At 41.4% G+C, this 12,454-nt stretch overlaps 1 protein-coding gene across 1 annotated transcript in view; it reads left to right on the forward strand.

The window, feature by feature from the left end:
- LOC126355421 (cytochrome P450 4C1-like) overlaps positions 1 to 11,717 on the forward strand; it is a 183,665-nt gene extending 171,948 nt beyond the window's left edge. The window contains exon 5 of the mRNA XM_050005724.1: positions 11,283 to 11,717. Coding sequence (XP_049861681.1) covers positions 11,283 to 11,717 — 435 coding nt within the window. The remainder of the gene's footprint in view (positions 1 to 11,282) is intronic.
- Positions 11,718 to 12,454: the final 737 nt, after the last annotated feature.

Here is a 12,454-nt window from a genome sequence, read left to right on the forward strand (position 1 = left end):
GCCTGAAGGAGATAGCCTTGGTGATTCTAACAAGCTCCATCCCCTAGCTGAGACACTGCTGGAGATAACGATGATGAACAACATATCTCTGCTTATTTCCCAGTGTTGTCGTCAGTTTTGGAATGGAGCCTCCTCGCAGAATTCATTGCTCTGGACACAGCAGCAAATCGGAGTGCACATCATGCAAAGCAATAAGTTATGTAAGTTCTGCGTCCTCCACATACCCTTCATCAGAATCAGCTGTCGTACTACCCATGGTTTTTTTACACCTAATCCCCTGCTTTCGTTTTTGTGCACCCATCGAAACTCATCAATCGTCAGTGATTGCTTCAGGGCGTGCCAGTATACATTATTTACATCCAGGTACCATATATAACTCGATTCAAAGGATGCGCTGAACTTGCCGCTTATCCATGAGTTCTTTACATTGGCATGCCTTTGGACACATTGGCAAAGTTCCCCTTGGATAAGTCGTTCAAAGAAAAGAAGCATGTCAGCATTGGAAAATATTTCGATGCAGCACTTTGGTTTCTTGACCACTGTGCCCCAAGACAACCAAGGTGCCGTGTAATAAAAGGCGGGATGCAGAGAATATGTGATCATGCACACAGTCTGGAATTCCTCGAATGTCCACAAGCAAGTGCATGTTTGTGTCCATGTAGAGCTGTGTGAACCCTCCTAAAGTGGAAATGTTGATTTCTCACCAGAGACTCAGCGCATGCTCATACTCTACATCCAGTATGGCATCGCCTGTGAGGTTGCTGGAGAATGTAGTTATGTCACGTAGCCTGGCTTCGTTGAGTTTTGCCATAGCATCATATGGGAAAATCCCATTCCTAGTGACACGTTGAAACTTTCCAACATTGAGAAAAGCAGCTCAAGTAATTTGCATATCCCGCGAGGTAGAGTTTCAACGAGTTTCTGGAGTGGTGCCTGCATAAAACGTAGCGAATCGAGGAAGCGTAGTAGAATTCTGGGCGTCATTCGTTTGGAGAATGAAATGTATTGCTCGACGCTCTCAAGTATGACACTGACCAGATTTTTCTCTCAACCGAAATCAGTCTAGAGATCAACTGGAAAGTGAGCGTCATACCCACTTAAGTTATGGAAGAAAACGGGTATGTCCCTTGGAAGCTGTCACTTGAAATTGCCCCATGGAACTTCCCATAAGATGAAAATGTCCCTACGAGGAGCTTCCATATTTCCATCTAATGGCAGCCCACAAATATGACAGTGAACCATGTTATTGTACAAATCTTCACTCTCCTTCGATTTTGCCATGGGAATGTTGTCGCTGTAACGCTTATCAACATCTAATGAAAGTCTTCCGAGCTCAGTGAGCAGCCAAACCGCTATGTTATCCCTGACATAAGATTTGTAGTGGTTAAGGCTCAAATCACAACATGAAACAATTTGGTGAGAAGCCACATACGGTACACGTTTTTCTATAACTGAGTTATAAGGGACTGTAGAGTCACCTTCACAGTAGGTCACAGTACTGAGGAGGCAGTTTCACATGTGGTTATACGCTGTAAGTCATAAAAATGAAAGATGGAGTGGCCAAAGATTTGGTGGTCTGGGCGACTTTCATGTAAGTCATCAAATCAGCGATCACGTACCTCGGTACAACATGCACCATCACCATGAGGAAACATTACTCTGGGTCTTTTAAAAAACACGAGAAATCTGCAATCTGGTCACTGTGAGAGATGTAGAGGTCATCGCCTTCCAATAGTTGTTTGGAAACACTCCAAAATGCCACAAAATCTATCATTTTCTGTATACTGAGATGTCTTCACATTTTTGTCCATAAGACACGTCGCCTCTGACTTTTATTTCAACCATCCTGTGCGTTGTGGTGGCAGCTTAGTTTATACCATCTGATGCTGCTCTTTTTGTAAGAGTCAATGGATTGAAACTTGTTAAAGTCTGTTTACTACCAATTACAAGCCACAGAGCTATAGTTTGAAAAGAAAATGTATGGATGTGTACAGAGATGTGGTCATACACTGCTTCGATGTGTTACAAGAAAAACATAAAAAAGGTAAGAAATTGCTTATGAAAAAAACACACAAGAAACCTTTGTTGTGATTGATGGTGTGTGTGATATGGCCTTCCTTCAGTACAGGCAACAAAACATAACATAGGTCCATGGAAGTGACTACGATCACTGGCTGCCTGTACTACTACACCAATAAATGTACATTTAATAGGAACACCACATACGTCCGGTGTCAACTCACAGACAGTATTTGTTTCTGATATATTCTAAGAGCGAAATGTGATAAAATCTTGAGTTCTCTTCCAGGTGACGCTAGCGAAGTTTTTATAGTTTGAAGTTGTACTCCGTTGAATGTTACGAAAATAGCAAAGAGAGGGCGAGGAGGAAAAGAGAGAGAGAGACAGAGAGAGAGAGAGAGCTGTGAACGAAGACTCTGAAACCATTACACTGTTGTATTTCTAGAGTGGTAATTATAAGAATATGATAAAGGAGATTAGGATATGTACAGGGATATATTTATAGACTGTCATTCAGTATCGATGAATTGGAGGTGTTATGATTCTTAATTTCATTGTGTATTCAGTGTGTATTCTGCATGTTTGTGAATTTACTCCTGTGAGTTAGTGTGCTATTCTTCTCGTTGTGATAGCTCTTTAATTAATCAGTGACAGATGTGGAAGTACACAGTCTTCTAAGTAAGGAGCAGTGCTCTTGCAACATGATGGTATTTCCAAACAATTAGCAGGGATCTGTGAGTTGGCTGGGTCATCAGTTCTTCCTGCTCCGGCAAATGCCAGCTATCATGCAGGAACACATGCAACACAAATAAAACACACCAAGGCTTTTTTAGTTTAATGAAGCCCTTTATTTCTCGACAAATATATAGTACAGACGATATGGTGGAAGGGTTTTGGTACTATAAAGCTATGGTAAGCCATCCAAAATTACACCCAGATGGTGTGAGTGCGGACAAACTACAATTTTTGGACACTATACACCCATAAATGAGAGTCATGCTACTTGTTCGAAATGTTATGCTGTTGGAACGTAAGGCTAATGTGGCCTGTGTTCTGACATGTGCAAAGAAAATGACTATGACAGCCTATTAGGTAGGTATAGATTGGATATGGGAAAGTACAATATCAGTGCTTCAGTAGCTGTAAGGGGTTTAAAAGACTTTATGTGGAAAATTATGCCCAGTCATACGTAGGATATAGATTTACGTTGAAAGCTGATATTTCCAGAGACACAGTCACCAGGAGGAAGTATTTCCGATACTTTACTGATTGTCAAAAGTCATAGATTGATGTTGCAATCCTAATATTTAATTGTAATTAAACTCATAAATGTGTGGCTAGTTTCTTAGGATGACACCACTTGGCAGGCAGGGAATGTGACGGAGGTAGTCGGTGGCTGGAACGAATGGACATTCCTGGCGTAAGGCTTTAGCCGGTATTGGGACACGCGGACTGGTCAAGTTAGGAATGGGGGTGCAGTTTACCTAATCATCTTGCCCTCTGGGCAGGTGAATAGCGAACTAATATTCAATATATATTGGGCAGCCTTCAGGATCACGTGTATTGCGAGGGTTCCCTGATTTCTTTGTGGGAATTTGAGAAGATTCAATATTGCGAATGTTTGCTGTGGACAGTTATTCTCCACCCTTGTGAACTGACCGGTTGACTAGAATGGGTAACATTATATGATCGTAGGTTGCAAAAGGTTTAGTAGAAATAGTTTATCAACTCGGTTCTGTGAACAAAACTCAGAAGCTTTATTTTTGGTGACTAAAAATGTCGACATGGTCTGCATCGGTATTTTGTACATTTGGGTGGAGATTTTTCTGTTGGACATGTCGAACAGAACAGACATTACGGAAGTATATAAATTTCTGTCAGATTGCGACAGCTGCTTGACATTTCTTCAGTGCTGATCCACTAATATCGTCTGAACTCGCATGGGAATCTTTAATTTGTATGTGTAGGATTAATTTATGAGGGAAGCTGTACTGCAGTATGTGATAGGATAGAAATTTTAGTGGTGTCCATATGGCCAAAGCGGTGAAGGCAACCGCTCATGAGAAGCTGCCACTAATTTTCAATATGCCCACTACATTACTACAATGCCTTTTGCGGCCGGAAGTCACGAATTTCGATCTATCCCTCTCCTTTCTTTCCCCATTCTCTATTTCATGTAAATGTATAGATTTATTTCAAATTTATTTTGATTAACTGGTTTTGGATCACTTCTGATCATCGGAGTGCAACTGTAAACATCGCTGTCCCATACGAAATGTCTTCCAGCAATGTACTACGAACTATACCACGTACATCTGTGGTACAGTGTGCTTCATTCCACATCTGTTGAAAACATCGGTTGTCCCGTTAAACGAGTGTTCAAGTAATAGCTGTGGCTCATATGGTAGTCTTGGCCAGAGTGCTTACAACCTATGTACTTCAACTGGATAAACTACCAAACGCCAACTAGTTTGTCCAAGAGACGCGTTCTTTGGAAATTTAACACAGGCTTCGTAAGAAGGCTAGCAGCATAGATATGATGCCTATGGAGGGTTCGTCGATGACGAATCGCAGCTGACAGTGAGGAGGTCTCTGTCATGGCCAACAGCTCCGCCTCTTAATTCGCATATTTGTAAAATATTGCCTAAAATGAAAAACTCAAATGTATTTTGGGTCACTAGTTGCAGCCCACCCGTTTCTCCCGCTTTTGAGAAAAGTGCCACTAAACCTCATGACGGGCAGGAGATTCAGAATTGACGGGATCCTTAGATAAATGAAAATGGAGCATTTTTCGTAATCATGTTAGGGGCCGCAAACGATTATTTTCCCAGATCTTGAGGAGAGAAACTTTTACAGCTGTTGGTTGTGTACAATTAAGGTTAACGCCCTTCAACGAACGAGGCGCTGCTGAGCAACGAAGGGGAACTGAGGACGTTTGTTCCATTGGTGCTTACATTCTACGGTTTTCTTTCCATACGTATTCTGCTTCGTACTGCCGTTTATGGTAATAGGAGGATTAATTAGGTAACTGAATGAACAAGGAATAGTAACAAGACAATAAAAAAACTTTACAATAACTTGTATTGTGAAAAGTTAAAATTTTGGTTCTCGTCTTTTACTATTTCTTTTGTACTTACTCACTTTCATTCGAACAACTTGATGGATTTTACTTAGCGTATAAATATTTGAAGAAAGCATGTTCCCGGTACAAAGGAACGCTAATGAATGGAACCTTCAAGCAACCAACTACGAGTCGTTCTTCGAGGGGATGTGAGTAAAAGAGCGATTGTAGAACAACCAGGATTAAAATTTTAAATCTCCTGTAATTCAGATTATTAAAGACATTTGTTTACCTACCTTGTTATTATTCCTTACTCATTCCCTCTTTACTGGAGTTAGTATTTTGCGACAAGCAAGCTGCTTTCACGAGGACACGGTCGTATTGGGTACAAATGGTTCAAATGTCTCTGAGCACTATGGGACTCAACACCTGAGGTCATCAGTACCCTAGAACTTAGAACTACTTAAACCTAATGAACCTAAGGACATCACACACATCCATGCCCGAGGCAGGATTCGAACCTGCGACCGTAGCACTCACGCGGTTCCGGACTGAAGTGCCTAGAACCGTACGGCCACCGCGGCCGGCGTATTGGGTACACCTACATCCATACCTTACGCTATAGTGGTCAACAGTTGTTTTAAATACCCTTGTGTTAGTTTTCGCAGTTTTTCGTTGTGAGATTCTGTATACCCTTTAAGCTTTCTGTATTTTATTCGGTTCTGACTTTCTCTATTGGTATCCCCTGATCCGTCTTTAAGTTCAGTTACATAGCTCAGCTGATGTTTTACGTACTAGCTACAGTTCGTTTCCCATTTTGATTTTTTCTTTTCTAATCTTATATTGTGCTGTCTCTATGTAATTGTTTCATTTTGTGTATTTTACTATTGTTGTGATTTTGTGGTTGTTACCGACCAAAAACTCCTAATTTCTCGCGGTTGTCCCGTAAGCCTCAACAATTATTTCTGACGATCTGTACGATTCTGCATTTAATCTTCAAATTTTCGCAACATGAAAATGTCTAATGTTACGACCAGTCATTTTGAAATGATGTCTGTGTAGCATTTTGGGGCTTATAATGACGTCATTGATCAATGCCGAAGGGTGATATCGAAGGCTCTGGTTTTTATCAGTTGCGAGTGTGGCGGGGGTACATCTGGGACTAATATCTTCCCACCTCCACTCCCCCTAACACCTTCCATTCACGAATGCCTTGTGGTTTCGGCTAACGTCAGTATCAGTTCCAATTTCTCTTATTTGCTCTTCGTGACAGTTTCCAGAGGTACATTTAGGAGTCAGTAAGATGTTGCCGGACTCTTCCCGGAACCAATTATGCAGCTTTTTCGAAGCGATTCTCTCCGAATTTCATCAGTGAATATCTCCCTTGTAGCCTCTGCCAACGGAGTTTGTTGAGCGTGTTTGTAACACCCTAGCGTCGAGTAAACGATCCAGTGGAACAAAAGCGCCGCAATTCGTTGGACCTTCTCTGCTTCTTCTGTTAAACAAACTCGGTAAGTGTCCCACACTAATGAACAGTATTCAAAAATTGGAGGAACGCTTGTTTCACTTCATAAAGCTTCGTCCAGGGAACCTCCTCCAGGCATTTACTTTTTCTAGTATTGTTTGATGTGGTCGTTTCTGATGGTTACTCCAACGTATTTTACGGTAGTTACTGTTTGAAATGACTTGAAGCCTGGACTTTAGTCGAACGGTAGTGGAACCCTTCGTCCATTTATACACAGTACGTTATATGCGTTTATGTTGAGTCATTGATCCGCCTCATTTTACTACACTTTCCTGGCTGAGACGTGGTACAGTGCTAAGCACAAGCTAAAGTTGATAACTTAACAAATTAAAGAATTAAGCACAATAATTTAGCAAATTACTTAGCTGAAAAACATTGATATAGTGATTTATAACACGAAGAATGTTGAAAACGGTGTACGGATGAGTACCACATATATAGTGGAGGTATTTAGATCTTAATTTGGGAACCTATCACAATTTAAGCAGATGTGTCTGGAGTACGAGACGGTAGGATAGCGCGTTCGGGGGCAGCCAATGTCCTCAGACAATAACAGTCAGCATGGTGGGTGAAGCCAGCGGTGTATGGAAAGTTAAATAAGAAGCAGGCGTAAGGACGCTGAATAAGAACCCAATGTAAAATTTAAGATGTAACTTACGTTAGCAGACACCCCTTCAGTTTGGTTCCTGTGGACGAGTCGAAAGGAAAAATACTTCACCTTACATTTTATTGCGGCAGACAGTGGAGAGTTTGCAGCATTCAGTGAAGTAACGTTTAGAATTAGTGAGAACTTTTAACATTGCAGCGCGTCGGCAATCGTGAATAATTTAATGATTACAAAGAAACCGCCTCAATTGCAAACAGAAAGTGGATGTTGACCTAGGTTTCGACGCGGATAACCACGCCTTCTTCGGAACACACTAAAACTACAAAGTGTCTCAAGAGGCGTGGTCCAGCATTAATACAGAACACCCCAAAGCAGCAAAAGACTCGCATAAAATGTAAAATAAACGGTGCGTATGAACCATGTCAATAGCTGTACTTAGCTCAAGCGTCAGACGCGTGTTTCCTCACCCCAGCCAGCGTTCGGTGGGCCTCGGGCTCTCAGGTAAACTAAGGTGGCGCCGGCAGCAAAGCTGTGAGAATGTCAGAAAGGAACGCGCATGCCCAAATTGAGAAATCGTCTTTTTGCATGTGATTGGCATAAAATGTGTTACGAAAGTGATACGATGGCCGGATCAAAGGCGCAGGAAGTTAATGCGGGTGTATGTGTAATGTCCTAGCTCGAGGACGATTTTACAGAACTATGGAACGTGGATAGTCTGAAACTATGTATGTGGGATAGCAAATCCCACGGATGGTAAAAACGAATGCACGCAGGACAGACAAAATACCATCAGCTAGAAGCATGCTAAAAATATGGGAGACGAATAACTCATTTTTCAATTACTAGTCGTCGGTGATAGTATTTGATGACTACGCTTGGATAAGCGTGTGAAGTTACTATAATAAATTTTAAGAGCTATTCACCAGAAAAGGGTCAAATGACAGGCTTAATGTAACTGCGTGAAAGGACGTACAACGTCGCCTTCATCGCCCTTAATATCTAATGACTGACAGAGGTCATTTTGAATACTGCTGTCGGATATGTAGCAAAATAGTGTAAAAAGAACGTAAAGCTAAACTACTTTCTTAAAACCAGGTACTTGACGTACTGAACCATGAAGCTTAATCAGGTGAGGTCTGTGAACGCATATACCGTGGAACAGACAAAATACCTTTATGTTCTAATACCTGTTGACGTGAAAGGTCAAATAATGTAGCGGGATTAATACACATACGTCAAAGGACGTACGACTTCGCTTTCACCGCCCTTGCCGGCCGGTGTGCCGAGAGGTTCTAGGCGGACATGGATGTGTGTGATGTCCTTAGGTTAGTTAGGTTTAAGTAGTTCTAAGTTCTAGGGGACTGGTGACCTCAGATGTTAAGTCCCATAGTGCTCAGAGCCATTTGAACTATTTTTTCATCGCCCTTATTATCTATTGACCGACAGAGGTCAAAGTCATTAGTGCTACCAGGTGTTACCAAAGTGGTATCTAAAGGTATGTGTAAATGCGTGAAGAGACGTACGACGTCACTTCAACGATTTTTTTTTAAAAAAAGGGTTAAGGATTTAGTTTCTAATTTTAGGCCAGAGCTCGGACTTGGAATGAATGTGACTAAAAACATGTATCACCATATTCAACTTGGATAATTGTAAATAAGTGGGAATGGCTATTTGGGCCAAGTTAGAAATATTGGAGCTTGTTAGATTCAAATGGTTCAAATGGCTCTGAGCACGATAGGACTTAACTGCTGTGGTCATCAATCACCTAGAACTTAGAACTACTTAAACCTAACTAACCTAAGACAACACACACATCCATGTCCGAGGCAGGATTCGAACCTACGACCGCAGCGGGAGCTTGTTAGAATTGAGAATACTGTGAACGTGTACAAGAATCACTCATTCCAAGGCGTTAAACGAAAGAAAAAAGAATGTGTGTTGTATTAGTGTGCCCACGTTTGTAAGGGCAGCCGTCATAACTAAAATTAAGGGAACCTAGAGCGTGGCTGAACAAATTGACCATCCGTCACACCAAGCGACCACGTAATTCCATCGTCTATCTTCTATGTCGTATGGTAGAATGTGAAGCACTGAGCAGCGGGATAAACATCTATCGTATGACAAAGACTGCATCCTTAACGACTTAACTTCTTTTGGTACTCATGTGAATAAAACCACACTTTTCTTTATTCAGTGTCAATTGAGCCTTTTAGCACCGTACAGATATTTTATCTAAGTTTTGCAACTCGTTTTGGTCATCTGGTGACTTTACAAGACGTTAAATGACAGCATCATCTGCAAACAATCTAGGACGGCTACTCAGATTGTCTCCTACGTCGTTAATATAGATCAGGAACAATAGAGGGCCTATAGCACTTCCTTGGGGAACCCCGATCATTACTTCTGTTTTACTCGATGACTTTCCGTCTTGTGCTACGAACTGTGACCCTTCTGACAGGAAATCACGAAGCTAGTCGCACAACTGAGGCGATATTCCATAGGCACCCATTTTGGTTAGAAGACGCTTGTGAGAAAAGGCGTCAAAAGGCTTCTGGAAATCCAAAACTATGGAATCAATTTGACGTCCCCTATTGACAGCACTCATTACTTCATGAGTTTAAACAGCTAGTTGTGGTTTGCAAGAACGATATTTCCTGAATCCGGGCTGACTGTGTGTCAATAAATCGTTTTGTTCGAGGTACTTCATAATGTTCGAATACAGTATACGTTCCAAATACCTTCTGCAAATCGACGTTAGCGGATTGCTCCTACTTCCCGTTTCGGCTATTGGTGTTACTTGAGCAATTTTACGGTCTTTAGCACAGATCTTTCTGTAGCGAGCGGTTGTATATAATTGCTCTGAGAATACTGATTTTAGGAGAAACCACTTTCAGTCATAGAAGGAGTCAGAGAGACCTCATTTTATTAAAAGTAGTACATTGTTTTGTAGCAGGCATTTAATGACGAAGTTTCACGTGATTCAGCAAACGGGGTTGAGTTTTATGTTAATCTACAGGAAGCAACCAACTTCCTCAAGTACACCCAGAGCTAATATTTATCGAAAAGTTCTAAAACAATTTTAATTCAATAACGTCGATATATATGATGAGAGGTTTCACACAGTCCAATTCAAAGGACGTTCACATAATATTTCGAAAGCACAAGTGCCACGGCTCAGGCTACAGTAGTTACCACATGTTAATATGATGGCGTCGCCTCAAACACTGGATCGGTACTTCAAACGTACTGTAGGAAAAGCTGTCGTTGAGCAGACTAAAGAATCTTTACCGCTAGAACGGTAACCATAGTCGGAACATTACCTACGAGAATGAAGTGAGTATACACTCTTGTGATTATGGAGAAGCATGCTGGGAAATACTGAAACCAACAGAAATTCAATAACAAGTGGCTTAAAACTTGAACAACAGGAATTAACGCCACTGGAACTTAAACAAGCATGGGGAGGCCTATTGCTTCTTGTCGCACTCTTCTGAACAAAATACGAAAATTGGAAAATTACCTGAAAGTCTGCAGCAATGCGATCAACTAGACTGGAACCTACTACATCCTAGACAGTAAAAAATAACAGTCGTTGGTATCCTGCATTCGCTTAACCCATTTGGCGCCCATTGCTTGGCTGAGTTGGTACTGATGATCTAAGGTTCTCACTAACCTCTACACAGTCGATACTAACAACTAGACAACTTAAATTTCCGAGGGCACCTTACTTAAATCATCACTTAAAGAATACCATCATGTTTTAATTCCTTTCCTTAAAAGTGATTTAATTTAATTTATGAATGATATAATAAGTTCTAACCAGTTTATTACTTTTTCCGGTTCTTCTCTGCTACTCTGAAGCTATTGCTCAGTTCTGACAGGACCCCCGTCTTACCAGGCCCAAGTTTCACTTTCATACTGATATCATCCCGAAATTCTCAAAAATTATTACCTTTTGGTTATTAAAAATTCAAAATACATCTGATACTAGATCAAAGTAATAATTGTGTACAATATTCTCTACTTAACTGTAAACATTGAGCAACTACTTTAAACACTTTTTGTTTCAGGAGACGCTGCGGCTGTTCCCTCCAGCTCCCGTCATACCACGCCTCGCAGCCGAGGACATTCCACTAGCAGGTGGCCGTTACGTAGCACCTCGTGGCTGCTGTGTCTTTTTGGCCTTCTTCCTGACGCACCGGCATCCAGAGCTGTTCCCAGATCCCGACAAGTTTGATCCGGGTCGCTTCCTTCCGGGTGGCAGTGCAGCTTCCAGGAGGTCCTACAGCTACCTTCCGTTCAGTACTGGTCCACGAGGATGTGTGGGAGGCCCCTACGCTACTATGGAAATTAAAACTTTGCTAGCAACGCTGTTGCGCCGGTTTCGTATAATTCCTGGATCCAGCAGAGAAGAACTAGAAACTGTCTTATTTTCTATAACCAGCCATCCCCTCAAAGGTTACAGAGTATCATGTATGCCTCGTGAAATACAGTCCGCTAAGTAATTGCCGAGGAAACAACGGCAGTTATATGGACAGCAAATAAAACAAAATAATTTTCTTCACACAGAGAAGCAGTCACTACAGAAAACTACACAATTAACCCTCCGCCATAGTCGAGGGCTGCTTTAGCACGCAACTTTTACGTACACTGACTCGAATCCTGTTGATGGATGAAATTTTCAGAGCCTGAAGGAGGAGGAGAGGTGGTGGTGTGCAGCTCCTGATCACATTTATTGTTTCATGATGTGAGAATGTGTGACGCTATTTATGGTGATCTAACTACAGGGTGGATACGTTAAACTCGGCGACCATCTAGCTGCTACTCGAGTGGGTAGACCATATGCCACCAAAGGGTTTCACTATATTCCTTTTCTCATTCTCTTACTGCAGCACAAACATAACACTGTACACACACTGATTCACTACACTCACATAATTTCCACAAATACTATTACTACACCAGTCTCAAATATCCCGATGGAAAGGAGCTAATGTGCACGGACGAATAGCACCCTCTCTGACAATCAGCTGATCCCACCATACATTGCTATACGACATTTCCACGCTACACGAGTAAAGTAAAATCTCTCCCAGAAAAGCATCTACTTCAGAGGTCCAGCTCTCTTGAAAAAAATGTTCTAAATATTGGAAACATTAGAAATGATCGTAGAAAATTACATTAAGCACCATTGCATAGCTTCATATTCTCGAATATAGTCGAATTATGATTGCAGAAAACA

The sequence above is a fragment of the Schistocerca gregaria genome, chromosome 3, assembly GCF_023897955.1.
Source record: "Schistocerca gregaria isolate iqSchGreg1 chromosome 3, iqSchGreg1.2, whole genome shotgun sequence".
Taxonomy (NCBI): domain Eukaryota; kingdom Metazoa; phylum Arthropoda; class Insecta; order Orthoptera; family Acrididae; genus Schistocerca; species Schistocerca gregaria.